General features: G+C 38.1%; 1 protein-coding gene across 1 annotated transcript in view; it reads right to left on the bottom strand.

Annotated features, from left to right (window-relative positions):
• Positions 1-910: 910 nt before the first annotated feature.
• The window catches only part of ptchd4 (patched domain containing 4), a 66,114-nt gene continuing 40,300 nt past the window's right edge, over positions 911-26,724 (bottom strand). Inside the window, exon 3 of the mRNA XM_044169413.1 lies at positions 911-5,722. Within this exon, the coding sequence (XP_044025348.1) occupies positions 4,047-5,722 (1,676 nt within the window). The 3' untranslated portion in view covers positions 911-4,046. The remainder of the gene's footprint in view (positions 5,723-26,724) is intronic.

The raw sequence follows: 26,724 nt of genomic DNA, 5'->3' as shown, positions 1-26,724 counted from the left end.
AGAATAAGGCTGGCAATGTTCTGTATCTTACTGTCAACAAATCCCATGAAAATACCAATTAACAAGTATTGTGTGTGTATCCAAAGCCTGGTATATCATATGCCTTTGTGCCAAAGAGCTCCACATCAACGAGCCACACTTTTGCACTGGGTGACATGTTATTAAGTAAAGTATATTAATATGTAGCTGAAAATAGACCTATACCACTGTTTACCACAGTTTGAGTAACATTTGTTAAATACTACAGTGCCCAGCTCTTATAGGAAATCATTTAGCCTTTTTAAAAACAAAACAATATATTTGTGGCCCATTTTTACAAATTAACTTCTTCAGTGGGAACCAATGGGCTTGGTTACCATTGCTTCCCATCTGTAGTGGCCTGGGGCTGAGTGCCAGTGTGTTGCCATAGAAGAAAAAATTCTATTAATTTCTAATTATGTTATTTAAGTACACAGTAGCCTAGTCACACAGCCTTCAGCATTGGGAATGATGCTAATTGTAAGACAGCTGAAAAGTGGTGAATGTGGCTAGGTAACCACGGACACCAAGTATATTTAGGAATGATGTTCCAGAAGAGTTAACAGTAATGCTAAATATTGAAATCTTTGCTGCTAAGCCTGATCTGCCATATAGCGAACAGTAATGGATGTATTTCAGACATGAATTGGAGATTGCATTTATATTCTGTACATTTCCAACCTAAGTTTTTGTTAAAAGTGATCATTACAAAACCTGATAGACTGTTCTGTTGAGTAATGAATGATTTCCTTAAATGTGAGGGTCAAGTGGAGAATAGAAAGGAGTCAAGACACACAATCAAACAATAAATTGGTGGCCACAATTTCCCATATAAAAACGTGATTCATCAACATACATTGACACTGCAGTGTTCAAGGAATAAGATCTAGTATACTGGTAACATTCCACTGTTTATTACTGGCCTACTGTGTTCAACTTTTTCCCCTTTTAATTCTTTTTTTTAATAAAATTCTGTCATTAAAAATCTTTCTATAGTATTTTTTTTCTTAAAAAATATAGAAAAGAGTAATTTACAGTTATTTTACACATGAAATATCCTCTGGCTTTTGTTTTGGAACAGATATGACTAATATTGTTCTTTTGCAGCCCATGGTGTTACAGAATATGCATCGAAACAACAAACATAAGTCACTATAGCGTAGCAAAAATTATAACTATGCAGACTTCATACAGAAAAAATTAAATACATGCATACATACAATACAATGCCATGCAAACACAGTCCATTTTGGGAAGTAAATTATTTTAGGTTTGCATTTCTTTCCCATGTTTCAAACATTTCATGCCTTCTTGCTATACATACGTGACATGGCTTTTACATAATGTGATGTTCACTGCAGCTGCTGCAGGAAGTAGCTTGCCAAAAACTCCTCATTTCTAAGTAGGGCAATGTTTGGTTGATGAAAGTTATATGTGGTAAAGTATGACAGGTAAAGATGATTGTTTTCCACCTTTGTCTCTTGTTTGTTCATTGATATTAATTTACACAAGAAGTGGGTTTAATAGCCTTTTTGATAAATAGTGATTTGTCACTTGATACTGAATAATAATCTTCCCTCACGCACTCCGTTGTCAAATATAAACAGTTATTTCTCAATGATATATGGCACAATATGAACATTCTAATCTCTCCTCAGCTGCCAGATTAGCTGTCCTGTGTGAGAGCCATTCACTTTCTCAGTGGCAGCACAAAGAAACAAGACAGCAGTGTCCCTACAATGACAGCCCCTTAAGAGCCAGCAATCCCTTAAGAAAGTATTGATCGGTCTGCAATCAGCCACATCAGCTCACATATGGGGCCTCTCTATCACATGCTACCAGTTACGATCTGCCTGCCAGAGGTCAGTGAGTGATTAGTATCTGTCGGGGCTGCTGACCTTGATTCTGTTTGTTTTGGGACTGCAACAGAGATTCTTATCGGGCCTTCGCACGTGTAGATAATAACGTTTAGTGTCTGAGTAGACGGCAGCCATTATGGACTTCTAAAACTGTATATTAAAGGAAGGATATTTGTGGAGCACGACTTGATTAAAAAAAGTTTAAGTATTAGGGCAATATACTCAGTTACTATATAGACAAGACCAGCTCCAGGTCTAAAGGTGGCAGTAGTGGTCTGCACCTTCACTTTTATAATGTTCCCAATAGAGAGCTGAAGTCTTGATGTCACTTCCAGGCTAGATGTTGTTCACTAGCTACCGTTTGCTCAATGAAATCTATCAGGGTGTCTTTAATTGGCCTTTCTGAAAAAGTGAAACCCTTTCCTGAGGTTTACTGCCCATATTCTAAGATCAATAAGTGCCTTTTACAGTACTTGCTATTAGCATTTGAACCCTTCATGATTGTAACAAAGTTAAACAATAAATTTGTTAGCATTTAAGAAAACTGTTAAAACCATGACATTTTTCTAGCACGGCCTTGCGCATATTATACATCATTGTAACTGTTTCTTCCTTAGCTAGTATCTGTCATTAGTACAGCTTTAAAGGCTGGTAAAAACACAAACATTAAATAAACAATAATTATGCATTGTGTTTTTGAAAATGCACTATCCCTGTCTAGACAAATGGGGTGAATGACATGCTCTTGAGCAAGGCTATGTTGTTGGACTGGATTTTTAGTAATTTGTTTGATTACACAACATCAATGTGATTTTGAATGAGCTTTTCTTACTTCTGGAACAAAACCTGGAAGTACTAGTTTTACTTCGGCTCTCTATTAGTTTTTCACACTATTTAGAGACAGGGTAGTTTTAAAAAAAGGCTCACTGCTTAATTTAAATTCTGCTCCACGATCTGCTTCACAAACCTGAACAAGAACCAAATAGAAATCATTAAATTAGCTTGAATAAGTCATGATTCATGGTTGATTTATATGAAAGTTCAAATTTACTGAGACTTTTGTTTTTATATAAATCTGTCAAACAAAAAATTCTGTACACTATTTGGGACCATTGCTAGTTTTGAATCACATTCAGACCTTCCAATTACCAGTGCCATGCCAGTAAGCTTTTGTAAGTGGATCACGGACACATACATACTCTCTCCATTGTTATCCACCTGCTAGAAAGTTTAATATTTCAAGCCTTGGAAACACTCTTCACTTTTGGTTTTACTGGTCTGGTGCAAAAGCAGTTTAGGATTTAGGCCTACTTAAGTCGTACTCAGGCTTACTGCCTTTTCAAATACTGCTGCACAACAGTCACTTATCACTTCCTCTTCATATGCTGCAGCCCAATGCAGTTCCTTTTGCCATTGCCCAAGACCTTATATGACCTCTGGAATAAAGCAGAAAAGTTTGCCTCCTGCTAATATAAACCTCGACAGTTCTATTCACATGATGCAATGTGCAAGATAATTCTTCATAATGGACACAGTGTATGCCATCTGCCCAGATCAGCTGTCCAGCTATTTTTAATGTTACAGAAAAGCTTGCAGTGTGCTTTCTTTCCACAGTTTCTCTTTCCACAACATTTGGTTTTGTTTCTTGTTGCTGTTATCTAGGTGTGAGGAGTAAGGTGCCTGCACAGTTTAAATTGTACACTTTTGTATGATCAAACTAACCACTTTCACCAACTTGTCCTTGGCTTAACAGACTGCTAAGCGTCTCACTTCTGAGATAAGGGCTGCAAGATATGAACATGGAATTGTTAATATTTAAATGAACTAACATACTGTATGTTTAGAATTCACTTACAGATTTAGCAAGCTGGTAACAAACTTGTTTTTATATACCAAATAGTTGGGAAAGAGCTTTAGAACCATGAGCATGATGCAGTTTGTGCAAATGAGATACACTGTCCAGACTGAAGGACTGAATGACTGATTAGTGGGAATGCACTCTACTCTGGCCAGCTTAGCTGCTATTGGTTGGGAGTGACCAATGTCCACTCCTTAGGGGGCATCTTGGAGTCCCCTGCACCTCAAGAGGCGCCTCACCATTAGAACACCTCTAATCCACCAATAACTGATGGATACCCACTGATACTCACTGCTAAAATTACAAACTACTCATACGTTTGTCACATGATCAGGATTCTCCCTGACTTCAATGCACTCTATCTCCTCCCTTTCTCTTTCTCTCTCCCTTTCCCGCTCCCTCTCCCGCTCTTTACGCTTGGCCCGTTTCTTTTTCTTGTGTCTCTTTTTGGAAGGCGGGAAGAAGGTCAGGAAGACGGGCAGGATGACAAAGCAGTGCAGTACGGCGCAGCCCGCAGTGAGCAGGGAGCACTTGAACAGTGTGTAGGTCAGATTGGAAGGCACAAACACCAGGGGCATGATCCCGATTACAAAGCAGGATGTGTTCTGCAGGATGGCCGCCCCGTGCTCCTCCAGTGCCAACTTGATGCACTGCGTCCTTGTGTGCTCGGTGGCTAGCACAAAAGTGTACAGGTGTGGTGCACAGTGATCCATGGCGAAGTTGAGGGTATAAATAAGGCACAGGATTGAGATGCTGTCCATGCCAACGTTCCAGAGGGTCATCAAACCCAAGACGCCCAGCTCCACGGACGTTACCGTGAGGATGAGCCAGAAGTTCCCCAAGGGATTGATGACCAGGAAGAAAGTGAGGATGAGGATTGTGAGTACGCTGAAGCCTGAGGTCAGGATGGGTGAGATGACAGAGGAGCTGTAGCGGTCCATGAACACAAACGTAGGATTGAAGGCAATGAACTTGATACTGTTGATCAGCATCAATGGACGAAGCTTTTCCAGAAGCTCCACCACCTCTTCGCGCTTCTTTTCTGTCGTCCGTGCCACCAAGTACATCCGTGAGGCAATAATGTCGTACTCATCAGTCTCACGGTTCTTGGAGAATATGATGTCCTCAGTGAAGTGCTGGTACTCCGGGTTGCGCAGGAAGGAGCCCTTGAGGATGGTGATGAAGTCGCTTTTGGTTGATGCACTCACATTCACCACCCGCAGGTAGTGGGAAAAGTTGTCCATCCAGGATATTTTGTTGAAGCCATGACTCAGAGTCTTCAGGTGCTCTTGCACTGTGGAGTTCCAGTACTCGATGGGCTCGTAAATGTAAAACCCAATCACGGGACTGTAGTTACTGAAGTATTTCTGCTGGGTCAGAGCGTATGAAACACTTGGAGAATTACTAGCCAGCAGGTTTACGATATTTGATCCATCACTGATTTGTAAACATCCCATGAATGAGAAAGAGGCGTAGATGAGATACAGGATAACCACAAAGGGTTTGACATAGGTGTTGGTAATCCATTCTGTGTAGTGCTCACGCAGGAAGTGCTGGATGAAGTGATTCTGGTATGGGACACTGTCGTGGTGCGTGGACAAGTCATGGCCATCACTCATCATGGTTTTAAACCAAGTGGGCTGGCGGTCCAGGTACTCCACTGAGGGAATTTTACAACAGAAAACACTGTGGTAGCGGTTCTGCTCCAGCTGTCCGGCAAACACAAGGCAGGATCCATAGAAAGAGAAAACATAGAAGTAGTTGACCAGGATGGCAACGCACATGCTCTGGCAGAAAATTTTCACCGACTCAATGTTGGTGAAAGGACTAGCTCCCATGCCAAAGGTGATGATGTAGAGTGAGCTGGTCATGGTGTAGCACACCATCACATCAGCAAAAGCATCTGCCACACGCTCCTTGAAGGGGAGGTTTTCCCTTGTTCTCCTCCATCCTGCCAGCAGCTCAAACACCCCTTTAGTTCCATGGCCTAGAAGAGAGAAGAGAGAGAATGAATTCAGTAAGAATTATGTTTGCACTGATTTGTTAGCACTGTGTACATCAAAAATGATATGGTATGGAAAATTGTTCTATTTGCATGATATAATCATTTCTAGGAAGTGAAGTCCATGTCGCAGAAGGATTTCAAAAGCTTTTTTTTGTACCACTGAGTAACATTGTTATTGGAATACTCCAGGTTCCTAAAACAACATTTTTGTTATTGAATTGACTGCTCAATCACAAAAATCTGAATTACAAAACATAATTTTAATGTATATGTTAACATTTGTGTTAATAGGACTTGTTGTTGTGCCTACATTTCTGATTATCTCTGACCTGTATGCAATGAATGTTGTGTTATAGATTTGCGAGGTGGGAGGAATTATTATTATTATTATTATAGGAATTATCAGATGTCCAGGGTTCCAGAAAACGTCCCACTCATTTTTTGCATAGACAATGTTAGGTGACGTGCAGTTGGAACAGTTCCAATACTTGGATGGGCATGAAACTCTCCAGTTGAATAATCAGTACAGAAGATGAACAACTGTGCTATAATATTTTGTTCTTTGTGTGGCAACACCACTTTTTAAGGCTGTAGCTATTGGCTACACTGAAAAGAGAGTGGTGAACAGGTAGAAGTGATTGCCCACCTGAAAGGAGCTGTTACAGTGAAATTAAGTTGCCAACTCGCCCTGATATTTCAAGTTTTATGTCTGAGATTTGTCCATGTCCTCTATGTCTAAAATGAATCTGCAGCTGAAATTAATTCACCTTTGGGCTACGGCACTTTTAGTCCCAACTGCACAACTAAATATTTTGAATTCGCTACAGCTTTGATTTGCACGTCGGACTGGCTTCTTGTCCAGGAGCCTTCTGTATTATTATGTTGAAGAACATTGAATAAATAATTAAAAGAAAATTTAAAGAAAATGTATGCCTAATCAGTTAGTAACTGCATGAAGGGCCATTATGTTCACAAACCTCCTGGTGATCATTTAAAAAAGGATATGTTTTGAAGCAGTAAATATGTAAGGATATCCACTGATTCTATATCCATTCATGGCTCCTAGACGCTGCCATGTTAAGGACACCCTTCAATACATATCTGTCAAGGAGAATAAACAATGCACTGATATTTCTGGTATTTTTACCAGCACTGGGAAGGCTGCTAAACAATTTCAGTATGACAAAACAGATTAAAAATTTTATTAAAAACATAAATTTGAACAGCTTTGGTTTGTCTCCTTTAACAGAGACATGGGCTTTCCTTTTCTCTTCATATCAGTTGTACACTGTCCTCCCTACCATGCATCAGTAAACAGCATCCAAATCTGTCTGCAGCAGGCCTATTCATGTGTCAAATCTGTGGGATTTTCACCAGTCAATAATATAGACATGAATACACAACATTTAAAGGCATATACAGGCCTGGAATTAATTCATTTTTAGGGCAAGGCCACTTTGGCCTTTGATAAATACAAATTTTTGGGAGGCATAACGGCCAAAATGTAGGGCACCAAGGCAATAACAATTGCAACATTATATGATTATTACATTGTATGAAGACAAAACAGGATACAATCAACACTTATGAGTAAGTGTATTGAAACAGTACTAAGTATATTTAAATTGTACACTGAATGTTTGACTTTTCTACAAAATTCTGATAGATTTTTTAAAATGTGTACAATTCTATAACAATTATTGTTATACTTTAATGATAAAATAAAGTCTATAAATAGGCTAAAGGTGATCAAAATTAATCGGAACAAGTTTCAACACTCATGCAACTATTAGCAATTGAGTCTGAGATCATAGGAGCAGTCACAAAAATGACTCAACTTGCTACCAGCCTCCTAACACACTATGCAGCAATAGCCTAGTAAACTTTAAAACACACATGTATTAATAATTACACTGTACAGTGTTTAGCTGTTTGTGCTTATCACATAACATTAATTCTCAGCTAAACTTGCGGGTTAGCTGTTATTGTTTATTGTTTACGTTAACACAGCTATATTTGTGGGATTGGGAGAAATCTCGTGCTACTGTTGATGTCCAGCGTGAGGACGGAGACCCTGGGAAATATGAGTTTATTTGCAGCGTCGCATGTAGTTTTAAATGAGGAAATCTGCAACTTTCTTTTAAGGGCACAACAGCCACTTAACCAAAACAGGGCATGCCAAACTTGCCATGTGGGTAGTCAATTTTAGAAGGGGCATTACGCCCACACTCTGGGGCATCCACGGCACTGGCTGTTTGGCCGTGGTATAATTCCTGACTTGCATATTATTCCATAGTGCAAAATCTCCCATACAGGAACACCTGCCCACCCACGCACACTGTTCATTTATTTGTAAAATGCCGGAGCTACATTTCTGATGGGAGGGAAAACTGCTGTGAGGGAATGTGTTGTGAATTTCTGAACATTTAACATTTAATGTTGCTCCACCATGTAAATATTTCAAAGTGAACACTGGAATTGGCCCATCCTTATGTTTCTCTGCCAACACCAGCTTTGAAATATTCCTTTCAAATCTAGCAGGTGGACAGAAGTGAGAGAGATTGCTAACCTTGACAACATTACAAATGTCCCCTTGTCTGAAACAGAGAAAAAAAGTTAATTAAAGTTAATTAGGATTAGTCAGGCTTTATCTGCTTTTAGTTTTATTAGGCTGTGCTGCAAGTCAATTAGTTAGTGTCAATTGGTTTAAAGGGAGTGGAGAGAGAGGAAATTCAGGCCCATGGTTTTTCCAACAATACACCAGAGGCATTCCTTCACCAGTTATAAATAGGATGTTAAATAGCATGTAATTTTCTAGACATGATTGGAAAAGCTCAAGGATTCGTGACTGATTACTAGCAGATAGAGGTGAATAATAACAATGAGCCCATCTGCTAAGATGTACCTGGTTAGTATCATTACAAACACCACTGAAGAAGTATTCTAACAAAAATCTGATTAACAGCATATATTTACTAGCACTTGCGTTATAAAATCTATATTTTTGGATTTATACATTCACTTACATTACAATATTTAATACATTTGTAAGTTGTATAAAAATGAAATATTTCCTTACTATATACTTTTCAGATATAGAGTATGGATATAAAAATGCATAAACAATCATTGATTGTCAGGACATGCATACTGATTGGACTATAACTGGTTATTTTCAATATCAATTAGTAGATCGATTATTTTTATATATTTTACTTGTTTATTTATTTGGGGAGAGAGAGAGGGCTACGACATGCAACACAGGTCACTGGCTGGAACTGAACCAGGGATGCCGTGGCCTCATGGCACGTGTCCCAACCACTACCCAGCCACCCAGGACACTCTGAAAATTTGTATGATCAATGACAGAAGATAGTAAAAAATGGCCATGATAAGTTCCCATAGCCCAACATGACATCTTCAAATGTCTTAGTTGTCCTAAACCAAAAGATTCTAAATTTACAATGATATAAAGCAGAGAAAAGCAGTAAATCCTCGTATTGAAGAAGCTGGAACCAACACATTTTACCACTTATAAAAAAGCTTGTGGATTAATTTTCTGCAAATCGAGAAATTGATTATGTTTTTCAGGACTACATGCACTCACATTAATTATTCTGGAAACCAAAGTGTTTTGCCAGTTTAGCTCTTATTTAAAATCAGGTATACTTTATATTATTGCAAACAATTAGAACATGCTACAGTATTTATATTTTTTTATTTTATTTTCCACTTTAAAGAAAACCACTGGTTCACATTTGTTTCACTACAGTTTGAATTTGAACTTGCAGAAAGGCATTTTTGCTAGAAAAATGACTTAAAAGATAAGTGGATTATCAAAATAGTTGCTGATAAATTTCCATGATGAGTGACTACTCTATTGTTTCAGCGCTATTAAAGTGAATCAAAATGAAACCAAAATAAACATACACAAAGTAAAACAATAGAGACAAACTGTAAAAGTTCTCCCTAACTGCTACCTTCTCCCTAACTACCCATCAACACACACACACAACTCACTCACACATACAAAGCACAGCTGTTATGTCAGAAAAATAAATTCAAGTTAAAATGTATGATAATAAAACTAAACACACTGAAAAAGTGTCAGTAGCTGTTGTTAGTTGTCACATGTTATTGTTGCATGGTAATAACAGTTATAACTGCTGACTGATGTGAACATCTTTACTTCACTACCACACAACAATGATGTAACTTATTAAAGTAGACATGATGATTAGTAGAAAGGTCTGCCTGTATCAAACAAGTTTCATGTTTCTGGAATTGTCATGCTATACTGAAATGATCTGAGACCAACAGCTGTCTGTAAGCTATAACATCATCAACATATAAAAGCATATGGTATGTTAATGTATACATGATTTGTAGTAAATAGGATAAAACGCTGGGAAGACCCTTCAAACACACCTGATTTAAGAAGCATTAAGACTTTAGTGTTGGTACTATGTTTTGATCAAGTCTGCTTTCTAGTAAGAGCAGAACTCATTTTATCAATGCCAAACACTGGGGATATTTCACACCTTTCTTGTCTCTCTGTGAAACTACCTTTGTCTTTGACAGCTCCATGCTCAAAAATGAGAAGAATCCCAATTAGAAGGGATGAGAGAGAAGTGAAAGAGTGCAAGCAAAGATTAAAAACAGCAACACGCACAGTTGGGTGATATGTATTCACACTCATGTCAAACTAAGACGCTCCAGTGTTTGAGCTGAGCAACTAGAACAGCAAGAATAGCACCCTGCAACCTCTTCATGTTTAATGAATATGAAAGTGTTGCTTTCTCACATATTTCCTTAAATCTATCAGGACATCAGAACATTTATACAAATTTTTGGGGAATCAATTTCTGTATGAAACATAACAACTCATGTTGCATTCAGGTGAATGGTTTATCCTTTGGCTTATCCTTTGGCTGAGAGCTCAATGTTTTTCTTGACACAATGGAGACACAGTTGGATTGCAGGGGCTGGTTGCACCTATAACTTAGACTAGTCATTATGAAGTGTTTCCTAAGTGGAAATTTATGCATCACTAATTAAAATGGTTTGCGCCACACTAAATAGTTCTTATGTAGAGATTAGTTGTTACTAAATGTTGTTCCAACAACCAACACGGCAGCGGCGGATGTCTGCCCACCATTGAGTCTGATTCTGCCCGAGGTTTCTGCCTGTTAAAAGGAAGTTTTTTCTTGCCACTGTCGCCTAGTACTTGCTCGTGGTGGGATTTGTCTGGTCTCTGTAATTAACATTATAAAGAGTATGGTCTAAACCTGCTCTATAGGAAAAGTGCAATGAGACAACTTCTGTTATGAATTGGTGCTATATAAATAAAACTGAATTGAATTAAATGTTAACACCCAGCAAGTGCCAGGTTTAACTGTTAGCTAAATGAACCAAGTGACAGAACTAACATTAGCTTGTATATATGACCCATTTAGACTGAAGAATGAAATACATAATACAGAATAAGGACATGTCCCATCTGACCCAAATGCTGTTATAATGATGTAAGATCATTATGTAATAATGATGCAAACTGGAAAGATTTTAAAATATATTTCACAAAAAACATAATATACCTCAAATTACAAAAACCGATGACAATAAAATTAGACTAAATGACGTAGTGTCTGTTGGGTTAGCATAATTCATCTAAATTGCATAATTACTACTAACTCTGAAACATTTGTGTGCATATAAAAAATAAAACAAAGTAATACCTACATTTACAAAGATGACAGTTTGATTAAATATAGTGTTTGCCCCCAAAAAACTGTGATTTTTGGAAGGTAGCAACAGCTTGTGACGCTACATTGACTTCCTAAAGCCGATTGCACCAAACTTAGTTCAAACTTAGATTAGCTATAATGTAAGTATTAACTACAAGTGTAAGTGGATATTTACACATTACTAAATTCAAGCAGGTTGCACCACACAAATGGTTCATATGTAGTTATTTGTTACTAAATATTTAAACCAACTAACTGCTAGGTGTAACTGTTGCATGTCTAACTTACAAGACCGAGCTAAACTCTATGGAGGACCGGAACTGCCAAAATCAAAAATAAATAAATAAATGACTGAATAAATAAAATTTTAATTAATTTAGGCATTAAATAATTTATAAAAAGTGACACAAATTGATATTTGTTTTAATTTATCTCCCTGAACTTATTTCTGTCTTTTCTTTTTACATTTATCTGTTTCATTATGCAAATGAGGGGCGCTGTGTGTCATTGCGTTAACTTTTCACCTATTGGTAGATTGCCATCAGAATGTATAGATCAACTATAAATGCCTTGCTGCCACGACGGTGGCTTCTGGCCACTGATATTACAAAGAGTACAGTCTAGACCTGCTCTATACGAAAAATACAATGAGATAACTTCTGTTATGTATTGCAGCTATATAAATATAAATGAATTGAATTAAATTGAATTGAGGGACAGTCGGCTCACAACTATCATGCCGAGGAGATTTACAGCTGGCTCTGACCAGGACTCTGATCTGGATCATATTTTAAAATCTGTTTAGTTTTCCCTCTGATGTCCTCCGGCTGTTCTGCTGGAGTTAACCCCATGACACACAGCCCCCTTCATTTGCATAATGAAGCAGAAATGTATACAGAAATGTAAAAAAAAAGACTAAAGTTAAGAGTAGTAAAGAATAAAGTTTGGGGAAATAAATGGGGGGAAAATGCAAAAGGAAAATAATACATACATAAATACATTAATAAATACATTTAAAAAAGAATAAATCAATAAATAATAATGAATAAATGAATAACAATTAATTAATAAATGAACAAAGTAATAAATACAATGGACAATTAAATGGGAAAGTAAATAAATATGGGAATTAATACAAATGTAAATAAATACAGAAGCAAATTAAAACTGAAATATCAATTTGTGTCACATTTTATAAATTATTTAATGCCTAAATACATTTTAATATATAATATTTTTGGTGCATTTAATGGCATATTAATGTATTTATTTATTTTTAATTTTAGCAGTTACGGTCAACCATAAACGTCAGTTTGCTAATATAGTATCCATTTAGAGTGTGGAGAAACAGGTAATATGGAATATGGCCAACATATCTGAGCTGACAATGTTATTTATTGATGTAAACTGGGAAGATTTTAAAATAGAAAAATAACCCAAACAATTCAATTCAGTTTTATTTATATAGTGCCAATTCATAACAGAAGTTATCTCATTGCACTTTTCCTATAGAGCAGGTCTACTCTTTATAATTATTAGACCCAACAAATCCCACCATGAGCAAGCACTAGGCAACAGTGGCAAGGAAACTCTTCCTTTAAGAGGCAGAAACCTTGGGCAGAACCAGACTCAGGGTGGGTGGCCATCTGCCGCTGCGGATACAGACACCTCTAATTACAATATGTTATGCAAATAGAGTTAGCATTAGAGCAAATGACCGAGTAGCATTAATTAGTACTAGTAACTCTGACATATTTTTCTCCATGTATATAAAATTAAAATAAGTAATTTACAAAGCATTGACAGTTAAGTTTAATATATCATATGGAAACTAAACTAAAATATTAACTGGTGATTTACTGTACTGTAACACTGTCCAGTCAAAAGCAATCAAGCTGTAACATAACTTTACTACTTTACATAACGTTACTAAAAACTTAGGAAGGACTAACTAATTTAGTAATGAGTTTAGGAACAGCTGGTGCAACCCAATCCAGGTGTTTAAACTGTAATCCAGTGGACAAATAAAGGAAAAGCCTGGTCAGTGTGGACAGTGCAGGAGCTTTAATAGATGACAAAGTGAAAAAAGCAGGTGGGAGAGGAGCACATGGCTGGCAGCATGACTGCCACTCAATGCTAATCAGCTTTGGAGGAAACTGACAATTCTCTCAATGCCTGAATGCTGATAGATGCAAAACTGAATGTCCAAATTTTTACTTGGGCCTCTCTGACTGTTAGGAAATACGAATGGATGACTAATGAAGAGCCGGGGTGAGATTACGAAGTAACACAGGCAGAGAGAGATTGCATTTACAATTATTACAGTGATAAAACTAAACCAGTGTCACAGTGATGTCCCCTAACCAAGTAGTTTATTTCCTCAACATAACCTAACTGCAACCATTTCACAACGTCAACCATGTGTTTAATGTCATGTGACTTATGTCACGTGATTTAACATATGCTTTCAGCCCGTCCGCAACTGCCACCGGAAGGGGCACTAATTTAGGAAACTCTCCCATCCTTCCCTAGCCCACACCAAAAAATCAAATTACTGCTCTAAACTTCTGTGGCACGCAGACCCCCAAACCACACCCATCACTTGGCGAGAGAGCATGTCAGCCACTCCTTGTCAGTCACTGTTAACCACGCCGGCTTGTCACACAGGTGGAGATGACAGAGGAGCCAATACCACAAGAAGTAGGTCCTGCCGCAGAAGAGTGATCCAAACTCAATAAAAACAGATGAGGGGAGTGAAAGTGAGGACGAACATAGGGGAGCCCAAAAGCAATCTTCACATCCAAATCAATATTTGGGTGATAACAATCCTTATAAACCCCTTATAAAGTATTTTTTTGCAACCAAGAAGGACATTTCTCCAATTTAATTCAAATACACATTTCCACAGTGATATCTACATTTGTTGGCAGCTGTTAGCTCATACACTGTTTTAGCTGGAGGTGAGCCTAACCCTGCTGCAGTGGGTTACATACAGAAGTAATGAATACTGAAAGACAGTGTCATTACCCAGATTGCAGGATGAGATTCACATACTGCTCTCAGACAAAGCATCAGACTGCAATTAACAAAAACTAACAAGTTCAAGGACTCATTCTTCTTTGGCTTCAAATCCCACTTAAAAGCCCTGAAAACCTATTTGCTCTTCAGAGCAAAAGGCTCCTACATAAAGACAGAATTTGCTGCTAAAGTTAGAACGGTTTTGGTTATTTCACATGAGAGATGTCTGTATTTGTGTTTTTCTCACTGGTTTGAAGTGGGTAGGGTTGAGTGGGAAAAGGTGATGTCACATATTTAACATTTGTAACCATGTCACAGGGGCTTTAAAGTAAAATATTTAGACGCACTTGATATTGTCACATTTTTTTTATTTTTTTTTTTGGCTTCACTGTTGATATTTTTGGCATGGTAATTGGTAATTTCATTATTTTCAATGTGTTTTATCAGTGCTGCTCTGTATGCCTGCTGTTGCCATCAATTGTCTTGTACAGTATATGTTGTTTTAACCAGTCCAGTAGGAATTGCGTCCATATTGGACGATTTCACACTTTACGATTTATGCCCAATGCCAATGTTGAGAGCGACTGCAGGAGGTAGTGTGCCCATTATGTGGCAGGAAGTAAGAGTATGGAGGTCTGGAGGTCAGGGTGGGGGTGGGGGTGGGCGTGTAAAATGTTTGACTTTCATGCAAAAGACTGGAGTCTGCATCCTGTCACAGACCTGCAAGTAATGTTTGGCTTTATATTAATCGTAACGATCTTTATCTTTATGAACAATCTGCGTTTTAGTTGCCTATCCCTAACCATACCTTAACCAATTTAGTAGCAATAACCACAATCTTACCCTAACCTTAATCATACCGTACCTGCAATGCACAGATATTGCAGAAAGCAAGAATTTTAAAAACGTCATTGAAAGTAAACCAGGCTTTTGCAGAATTGCCCTATATATGCGTTCTTGTCTGGCAATAGGGTTGGTTTTAACATAGAATTCCCATGCTGAATAACAATAAACTCACTTGTTTAAGCCTGTGTCATGATAAATATGGGGATTAAATGATTGTTTATTAAATAAGAGTCATCTCACAGCAGATAGAATAATGTAAACCATATAAAAATTCAATATGCACCAAAGATAAAAAATGTATATTGCTCTGCTTTTAATATCTGTAAGTTTTGCCGCATCGCAAAGATTGCCCTTCTTGTTTCTGTATGATGTGGGACACATTCACCCACATACACTCACACTCCCCTCCTAAAACAGTTCAGCAGCACCACTATCCTAGATTGTGAGTAGGAGTCTGGCTGTGTTTGAAACAGATTTTCTGAAATTGTCCCCAGGTGTGAAACAGCAAATTTGGTCATTTGCATTTTCAAGTCCTCTGCTTCTGGAATAAAAGTATGTTGCTACTGTTTTTCTGCAGCAAAAGATAGAATTCACGTCTATGTTTTTTTTCTTTGTCTCTCCAGCAGCAGGTTTTGTTGTAAAAATTAAATATAATTCACTAGATGTAACCATGGATAGTCAGCAATAATATGGCAAAATGTAGTTTTGAAGTAGCTTCTCTGTCTGTTGAATATATGCAGTGTTGAGACTAGGCTGTGTGATTATTTTTATTTTTAGGTAAGTGAGCTGCCTGCATTTGTGTGTATGCATGTCTCTATTTATTTATAGGCTTTTGTTTCTGCTTGTGTCTGCCTGCAAATACATAAGTCACAAAGTGGTCTCCATCAGTCATATGATACCACACTAAAATAGCACCCAACGCGTTATCATTTCCAGTTATAGGACAAGAAAACTATCCAAGCTGTTTAACAAGATATGCCATGGATGTTGTTACACTTCAAATCACTACAATTATGCAAATAAGAACATGTTTGTATCCAACTGCTGATGCCACTTCCATAGGTGGACAGTCATATAGCTGTGCCAAAACCTTTAAGGTCTCCAGCTTGATGAAACATTGATCTGTCTATGAAGAATCAGATTTATGTGTGTTGGGATCTGGTAGGGCAGGTTTGATTATTAGCAAATATCAAATATATTTATTGATATGAATACAAATATTAATAGGAGTTAATAATAGCCGGGCACCACCCTGGAATCAGGGACTAATAACTGAACCGGGATGCAATCTCAAAAAGGGGTGTTCACTTGTTCATAAATGTCAATATTTAATAACTTTTTTATATTTATAAGGTGAACAGTGAAGGGTTGAATCCGAGCACTGACCATCACAACCAGCTGTTATCACATATGCACAAATAATCACAGGCAACTGCTCTTTAAAAGTACAACAGAATTTATTTAAGTTTAGCAACACTTCAATAATAATCAACAATCAATAATACTTCAAACAATAAACATCCATTGTCCAACTAAAACTACAACAACAAGCATAAAAGCAGCAAGCGAGTGTGTGGCACATGTGAATGTGTGCCTGTGTGTATGTGTGTGTATGTATGTGTGGGTGAGTGTGAGAGAATAACAGGTATAAAAGAGAGGGAGAGCAAGCTGGCAGATGTGGTCATGTGAGTGCCTACGTCACACGAGAATTCAAGATGGCGGGGAGGACTGCAAAAGTTAACAGAGAAATGAGAAGCAGGATGGGGGACGTGATTCACACGTCACAACAAGATGGCGTGGAGCAAAGCTGAGTTATGCTAACATGCTATCTATGCATTTCAGGTGTGTGCATAAGGTGTGTAGTTGTGTGTGTATGTGGGTTAGTAAAAGGAGAGAGAGAGAGAAAGGCACGCAAAGCGAAGCAACAAAGATCCTAACCGCCCTTTTATCACTCAGGAACTTCATGTGGGCATGAGGGCATCATGTGCGGTGGCAGAAACATGAGTAAAGGCCAGACGGCATGGGGCAACACAATCACTGTACGTTAATGTGTTAAACACAGAAACAAGCAGCAAACACAATGATTGAGGTATTTCAAAAAAGCAACAACAATAAAGTAAATCTTATACAACAATAAAGCGTAAGTTACAATAACACACTATTATTAACCTGCCTCTGCCTAAACAAAAGCCTTTTACTTGAGATCACCTCAGGTAGCGCTTAGTGTGTGTTTAGTCCGTCTGGTATGTATGGCGGAGTTGCCTCAAGTTCAGACGATGACGGGGCAGTGGTACCACTCTGTCTGCGGGTTTAACGGCAGGCTGGTCGTCATACGGCAGCAGAGGAAACAGAGACAGTTGACTTAATTGAAAGAGAGCGGGGCGTAAAAGTTATCCTTCTCTTTCTTGAAGAAAACGGTTAATCCGTATCTTCATTCTGCAGGCAAAGTGAGATTGCCAGTTGCACAGCAATCTTTCTCAGTATCCAAGATGTGTTTGGTGAACCCAGAACAGTCCAGCAAGTGGGGGACTGCCACCTAGGCTAGTGAAGTACAAACATTTGATTAGAAGCGGGATACCTCCTATAGTAACTTGCGTCGCAGTGGAAAGGCGGTCACAGCATCACAGGAATTCCCAGAGTTCCTGTGGGACTCGTACAGTGGGAAACCAGGATTTGGATTCAATCCAAATCTCGCACTCAGGTGAGAGTTGCAAGGCCTGATGGGGTCTCGGCGTCATTTCATTGTTCAGGCTTTTGTTTTTACATGTAGGCCTCTCTTTGTTCACCCATGTGGTGAGGCCCCAACATTTCTTTCCCCTTGACTGTGGCTGTGCTAAGAATGAATTAATTCACTGGAGATGCTGATCTCTAATAATACATTGAAGTAAGTTTCTGTTTTTGCTGTATAGCATTTTGTTGGAATTGTGCCAAGCTGGGGTTTTGACTGAATTCTGAAAAAAGAAAATAAGGAGTGGAAAAAGGGCTTTGGGATGCTTAAATTAAAGAATAATTTCTTTGATGCATTTTTGTGTGTGTCACTCTTCAAGAAGATGTCAAAGCACAGTGAGCGCAGGGAGCACTTACTGTTACACACAGCCATCCAACCAATCAAATGTCTTTTATGTTTCTAAATTTTCAACAAGTAATTAATATTTCACATAACTGTCAAGTAAAACCCACATCTATCAACATGAGTCTGAAATAACATAAGAGAAAAGCATCTCTGTCACTCTTTAATCTTTGATGTGAAATTACTTCACAAGCAATTAGTGACATGCAGCGCACAAAAATACCACAACACACCAAAATATACAGTTATACAGTTACAGTATGATGCGTAGTAAAATAGTAGTTAGTTAAAAAGATTTTCTGTTGATCCATTAAAAATGCAAGACCTCACCACTCTTTGATGCTATATTTAGCGTTGTTTAGAGGGGTCCTTTCCAGACTCCACTTCCTGCTGAATGTACCATTAAAAATGGATTAGCCCCCAACACACCTGCTCATTGACTCATTGGTAAAAGTACAGTAGCTCTCATCCAGGTCAATATTCATACACTCACACAAATGGCACATGTAATGAGAAGGTGAAATGTATGGGGCAGCATAATGTGCTTGTTCTAATTAATTATTGTCGTGTTTTTTTCATACTGTGCACCATCAAAAATATATTGATTATAGCATTCATGGAAATGGAAAAGCGCATAACCCTACATAAAAATCAAAATGTTCTTACTTTACAGAGATTCAAGGCTTTAATATAGGCTGCACATATATTTCAATCATGATTCCATAGGGCTGATTTGGAAAGAAATATCTGATTGCAGTTTTCCTGACCAATATTGAATATATAAATTAAATGCCAGGCCTGTATTGGTGGTCTACACAGTGTTAAAAAAGATATGTTTATTCCAAGCATAATCAAAAGGCATTTTGTTTCTACAAAAATAACCACTGTATAATGATTAAGTTGTTTGATGAGGTCCTGCCAGTCAGTTTGCCAGATTGGTGTGTGTTCTGCCCAACTGGTCTACTTTTTATTTGATTGGGAGGGTAAAAATTGTTTGGATGGCTTGTTATAATTTTAACATTTGGCTAGTTTTCTCACATGAAAGGTTAGGCTACTTTCAATTAGTGTGATTGAGATTAACAGGGCTCTAGTAAGCACAACACTAAATTACTGATAACTGGCCAAGAAAACCAAATAACATTTCTTGTAAATTAATAAATTACAGTTAAACCATACTTTATGCTATGCTCTGAATATAAATACATTAGCATTAGCAGCATTAACTGTTTGTATCTTTGAAAGGAAGAGCATAAGTGGTGAGGATATACTGCATCAAGGGATGTACTCATTTTATTTCTATGCTACATGTATGATAAAATTTTAACTATTAGGGAAAAAATTAATCAAGTCCTGCCTTCAACCGGTACTGATTTATCTTGAAACACAGGAACCTTGGAAACAGCTGTAGAGCCTGATGTGTGTTTTGGCTGCTTGGCTCCTGCCAACCTTCTTCAGCTGACTTTGATGATAAATTCATCTAAGCCATCAACCTGTATCTTAGACCTTAGATGTCTATGACACATGACCTTAGATAGCACCTCTTTACTGGATATGATCAATCTGTCTTTATTAACAGGCTATGTACCACAATCCTTTAAAGTAGCTGTAATTAAACTGCTTCTTAAAAAGCCCACTCTTGATCCAGGGGTTTTAGCCAACTATAGACCTATATCTAACCTTCCCTTTCTCTCTAAGATCCTGGAGAAAGCAGTCGCCAATCAGTTGTGTGACTTTCTAAATAACAATAGTTTATTTGAGGATTTTCAGTCAGGATTTAGAGTGCATCATAGCACAGAGACAGCACTGGTGAAAATTACAAATAACCTTTAATTGCATCAGACAAAGGACTTGTCTCTGTACTTGTCTTGTTAGATCTTAGTGCTGCGTTCGACACCATTGACCATCACATCCTATTACAGAGACTGGAACATGTAATTGGCATTAAAGGAGCCGCACTAAGCTGGTCAGATCTATCAGATCGATCTCAGTTTGTACATGTTAACGGTGAGTCCTCCCTGCATGCCAAAGTTAGTCACGGAGTTCCACAAGGTTCTGTACTTGGACTGATTCTATTCACCATATATTATTAGGAAACACTCCATAAACTTTCATTGTTATGCAGATGATAACCAATTATATCTATCGATCAAGCCAGATGAAAATAACCAGTTGGCTAAACTTTAAGCATGCCTTAAGGACATAAAGACCTGGATGACCTGCAACTTTCTGATGTTAAACTCAAACAAAACTGAGGTTATTGTACTTTGCCCCAAACAAAGCCGAGACACATTATCTAAAGATGTAGTTAGCACATCCAGTCTCAAAATGATGCTGAAAAATTAGTGCATGCGTTTGTTACTTCTAGACTGGACTCTTGCAATTCCTTATTATCAGGCTGCCCGAATAAGTCCCTTAAGACTCTCCAGTTGATCCAGAATGCTGCGGCACGTGTACTGACAAGAACTAGGAAAAGAGATCATAGTTCTCCAATATTAGCTTCTCTGCAGTGGCTCCCTGTAAAATCCAGAATAGAATTTAAAATCCTTCTCCTCACCTACAAAGCTCGTAATGGTCAGGCACCATTGTATCTTAAAGAGCTCATAATACCGTTATTACCCGACTAGAACACTGCACTCCCAGAATGCACGGTTACTTATGGTTACTAGAGTCTCCAAAAGTAGAATGGGAGCCAGAGCCTTCAGTTATCAAGCTCCTCTCCTGTGGAATCACATCCCAATGTGGGTTCGGGAGGCAGACACCATTTCCACATTTAAGAGTAGGCTTAAGACTTTCCTCTTTGATAAAGCTTATAGTTAGGGCTGGCTTGGGTGAGTACTGAACCATCTCTTAGTTATGCTGCTATAGGCCTAGACTGCCGGGCGACTTCCCATGATGCACCTCTTTCCTCTCTCCTTCTCTCCCTCTCCATCTGTATGCATTTTTATCCTATTATTGCATGTTACTAATGCGACATCTTCTCTCTCTCATACTTCTGTCCTTTCTCGTTTCTCTCCTCTCTCCTTCTGTCGCTTTCAGCAGGTATTTCTGCCTCCGGAGCTGTAGAGACTGGATCTGTGGTTGTGGGCCACTTGCTGCCCCCGTGTTTCTGCTCGACAACTGCTACTACAGTTGTTGTTATTGGCTCTGTTACTAATACTAACATTATTTTTCCTATAGCTGTCATTCCTATTATTATTATTAATTTATTAATATTAACACTACAATTACAATTCTACTATTTAAAAAAAAAACTAGGTGGTATTTGCATTGTGCCTCCCTCTCCCTTCAAAGGGCTGTTTAAAGGTTAAGACTTGGTTTTAAGGGTTAGGTTAGAATTAGGTTAGGGTTAGGGTGAAGGTAAGGGTTAGGGTTAGGCATTCATTTGTGATCGTTAAGGGTTGGGTAAGGGGCTAGGGAATGCATTATGTCAGTAACGGTCCTCACAAAGATAGTAGTGTCAGCTATTTCATGACCAGGTAACTCTTACAGTAATGTTAAGCTCAATACTTTCTGACGTAAAGGAGTTGCTGTGGTACTGGAGAACATCTTTCTGTAACATGTATAAATCTACAAGCACACATGAACACATACTTTGACTGTACACATGTACATTGCCTTTCATTCATTCTAGCCATTCAGTCACCCCAAAATTTTACCAACCCAGGCCTTAGGTGTTACGGCAAATGTTACACCCCAAAAGAACTAGTCCACATAATTATGACTGTATGAAGGTGTGTGAAGTAAACTTACAAGCATGTAAGAAAAGAAACACACACACACACACACAACACCATGGCTGAGTCAACGGAGTCAAGGATGGTGACAGCATGGCAGTAAGGAATACAAATGATTCTCCTGTGATGCGAAAGGGCTGACAAATGAGGCTGTAAAGCAGATTATCTACTATGTTCATTTTGAGGCTTTTTTAAGATGCAGAAGTTAGAAATACAGTGCTATCAAAGCACACTCTTGAAGCTTGGGAGAGAACAGCAGTACCTGAGTTCTGTTTCTATGGTTAAAAAACAAGCTCCTACATAACAATGATGTTATTGTGTGTTACTTAAACCCAACGGGACCCAGATGGATTTTGACGATTTGATTCTGCTGCAAAATACAGTAAGTAGCATTTTGATGATGTATTCATGGCTGGGCTCACATAAAAATAATAAGAAGAGGAGGAAAAGTAAAAAGAAGAATACCCGTTGGTTGCAGATCAAGTTTGGACCGTAGTATTTTGGGGAACTTGCAGGTTTGTGACAATGGTAAATAATGCAACAAAAAATGATACATTGTTGCCTTTTAGTTCTGGTCTGTTTTGTGTTCACACTGACTTATTACAAACGAACCTAGAGGAGTAAGCATAATGTGCATACTTATGCTCTGTTGGTTATACATCTAACAAAAACGTAATTATTATGAGCATTATTAGGTGAGACGGGAACGGGACATTATTTGTCATAAATAAATGACAAACAGGCAGAAATAGGACAAAAAATAAGCATTTTGCACCATAATATTACATGTGGGTAGTTCCTGTGTGGTCGCTATGTTTCACTTTTGAGAAACTGCCTAAAAAATATATGGAGTAAGACACAAGAATGAAACAAAGCTGTTTTAATTTCTTTTCACTTTCTGATTGATCAGGAAAAATACATGCATTCACCTGTTGACACACATAAATGTTACCATGGTTACCGTAAGATATAGCTTATACAAGTCCCATAATCAGCAGATGGATTTAATAGTAGTTTAGTTTTTGAATTAATGATAAATGATCACATGTACTTTCACAGTTGACAGCTTTCACACCATCTCACAGAAACAAAAGTGAAGCCATACATACCGGTGGTGTTACAGGACAGTAGAGTAATTTGAGGTAAACAGAATTAAGCCTCTTTCCAGGAAACATAAAGTGACCTCCTGGGTTTACCTATGGGCCAGATCACCATGGGAACATGGACAGATGGTGCAGTCACAAACTATGTTTTTCTTTTTGTCTGCTTTGATTAAACTGTGATTTGATTAAATTTTCCTTTCTGCCACTGCAATCAGTTTTACCTGCAAGACCCACAGAGGCTCCTTATACAGTTAAAAAATACAGCAAAGTGCAAATTTCAGTCTTCAATTATACAATTATATCTTCAATATGCTGTGAGACATGCTACTAAATACTAAACACTGATTCTATGATTATGAAATCAGTATGAGAACATGATAGAGGGAATGGGACCGGGAAAAAAATCTAGTTCCCAGAATAAACAATATTTTTCCTGTTGCCCACAGCAACTTAAAATTCCGGTGGAAACATTGAGAGGAGTAAATTATATAGATTCCAAATGGTTTGCTCTTCCAGAAATAGTATTATAGTATAATAATATAGTAAAAATAATATTTTTCCATCTGGGACCGTATCATCATAGAGCTATATTAATTGATGTATAGACCTGGTTTATGATTCCTCCCTGCAGTCCTTAATAACGACCCTGAAGCATTCATACCACCATCCCAGAGCCACTCACGGCAATAACATCCATAAATTGATCATCAGTCATCCAGCTCTACTTAGAGAAACAGGCAGGAATTCCCAGGAGGCTTTTCACCGTCAGCAGAGATGGCCACTGTATGTGACTGGCTTTGAATGTTGAAAGTCACTATTTATCTTGCCCTCACTGGACAAAAAAATATTAATCCATAAAAACATTGAGGTCCAGAAAGAGAACACTCCAAACAGCTTGTAAATCATGAAGCGACACTGACAGGAACATCACAGGCTCAGATAAATGTGGCAGAACAGAGAGATCAGACGTGAGGGAGAGAACTTCTCACGAAAATATCTTTAATGACCCTTCCTTCACCCAAATCTAACTGCTATGTATATGGTTGGAATAGTAGATCACCCCAATTTAACAGCTACACTGTACATATATTCTGACAACCTGGTACTTTAATCCCATGGGAACCATCATTCAGTACATATTATAGACCCTTTTCACAGCAGACATTTTGACTTGAAGGAAGAAAAGCACAGGTGTAAATAATAAATTAGAGATGGCTCCATTCCATTAACTGCCCCAGTAAACCATGACAGTGAGGGCCTTTCTCAATCTGCGTTCTTGTGTGTACTTGTGTTCTTGTGTCCTTGTGAAACGTCACCTTTTGCGGTGGCCCAAGTTCTGTCCCAATACACAAGTTCGCATTTTGCCAAGAAAGATTTTAAATTCCCAGAAGCGTTCTTGACACATGATGCATCGGTTGGTAACTTGAGGCAGAGAAAGAGGCCAACAATGGTAAGTTTTGTTTTACAATTTTCATATGCTATTTCATCAGTAAATTCACTTTGGAGAAATTTTGAGGCAAGAAATCAACTGTGTAGATTTCGAATATTGGCAGTTTAAGAAAACTGATGGCCAATAAAAATTTGCTCCAACGTTTTCGAGTTGAGAAACTCCAAAAACGCCTGCGGGGGTAGCTAGCTAACCAGCAGGCCAGTCACACTCACAGACCCCTCTTGCCCCACAGTCACACAGACCACTGCAGCCAACACAGCAGATGACTTCAGCAACAATGGCAGAGGAAAGCCAGGCCCACAACTGTAAGATATTTTTAATTTTCGTACCGCTGTTATTTTGTCATTACATTCTGAGTAATGTTGTAAAATTGTTGTAAAACTTTTGTGTATTTGTATTCATTGGGTGGTGGTTGATTGATGTGTTTGGTTGTGTCAAATTTGCCAGAAGCTAAGAAAGCAAATATTATAAAACTAAGAATCAAAATAAGTTGTGTAAATTATAATCTGGTGAATAGATAATAAATAATATTATTTATTATATAAATAAATATTATATAATAATATAATAAATAAAACTTTATTTATAGAGCACTTGGTGTGTCAAGTGCTTCACAGAGAGAGAAATAAAATACTACAGTGAATAATAAAATACATTAAAAATAAATAAATAAAATAAAATATAATAAACAGACAGCTCAGGTAAAATCAGGATATGCTTTCCGATAAAAATGCATCTTGAGAAGAGACTTAAAAGAAGACACTGACTCAGACAACCTAATTTCTTCGGGCAAGTTGTTCCAGAGCCTCGGGGCCCTGATAGCAAAAGCTCTGTCCCCCTTAGTTTTCATCCTGGACTCAGGAACAGACAGAAGACCCCTGCCCGAAGATCTCAAACTACGTAAAGGTTTATTAGGGATTACAAGGTCTAAAATATAATCTGGAGCCAGGCCATGAAGAGCTTTAAAAGTAATCAACAAAATCTTAAAATTAATCCTAAAACAAACAGGAAGCCAATGTAAAGAGGCTAAAACAGATGTGATGTGATCGTACCTCTTGGTCCTGGTTAAAAGCCTAGCAGCTGAAATGACTTAAAGTGGGCTGTAATGCAGTATTAAACAGTGACAAAATAAATAGAATAGTAGAATAGATAAATAGTACAGGTGACAGTTATGATGTAGTTATGGTATGACAATGCAGAAAGTTAGCATGAAGGCAGTATTGCACATTGGTGTGCATGGCAGTACAGTGCAGGGCATGCCTGAGACTAATTTAAGATAGGTTTGTTAATATGCAACTATTTTGACTAGTGGAGAAAAATTACTATACAGCTGCAATGGCAAGGACAAATAACCTTTCAAACACTAGGTGTGCTAAAATTGTAAACTGAATAACATATCCTAACTTTTGTTATTTCTTAAGTGTGGAATTCATCAGCTCAAAAAATTCAAGCTGAAAACAAATATTGGTATTACACAATATTTTTGGCATCAGTATTTCAGCTTCCCCCCCTTACTGCAAGACATCTTAAAATAACTGTTGTTGCATTTTATTTAATAGGCCAGCAGCAATTTAAGCAGGTTAGCGTTGCAACAAACACATATTAGACAACATTTGTGAAGCTATTCAAACTGTGGAAACCTTTGGGGATTGCAAATATAGTTTTCAATTGCGTTCATTTATTAATACGTTATTTTTTAGGAACATAGGGATCCTCCGACAGGGAAAGGGGTGGAGGCTGGTAGGGTGACTGCTGCCACCTGGCAGTTGTACAGTCTGATGGATGCTGCACTCCAGGGGCAGCACTCAATAATTCCGCCTCTGGTGGTTGCAGCTAACCTGACTGCCCCTAAAGGTGGTGTTGTCACCTCCCTGTCCTCTGCACCTCCCAAAGAACGGGCCAACCTGCCACCGAGGAAGAGGGCCTGGGTCGGTGAGGTGCTCCTGGAATTCATGAAAGGTAGAGGCAGGCAGAGAGGGAAGAGGCGAGAGAGCAGCAAGCAGTGGCGAGGAAAGG

Source organism: Siniperca chuatsi, linkage group LG16, assembly GCF_020085105.1.
Source record: "Siniperca chuatsi isolate FFG_IHB_CAS linkage group LG16, ASM2008510v1, whole genome shotgun sequence".
NCBI lineage: Eukaryota > Metazoa > Chordata > Actinopteri > Centrarchiformes > Sinipercidae > Siniperca > Siniperca chuatsi.
This window is presented reverse-complemented; position numbering and strand designations above follow the sequence as displayed.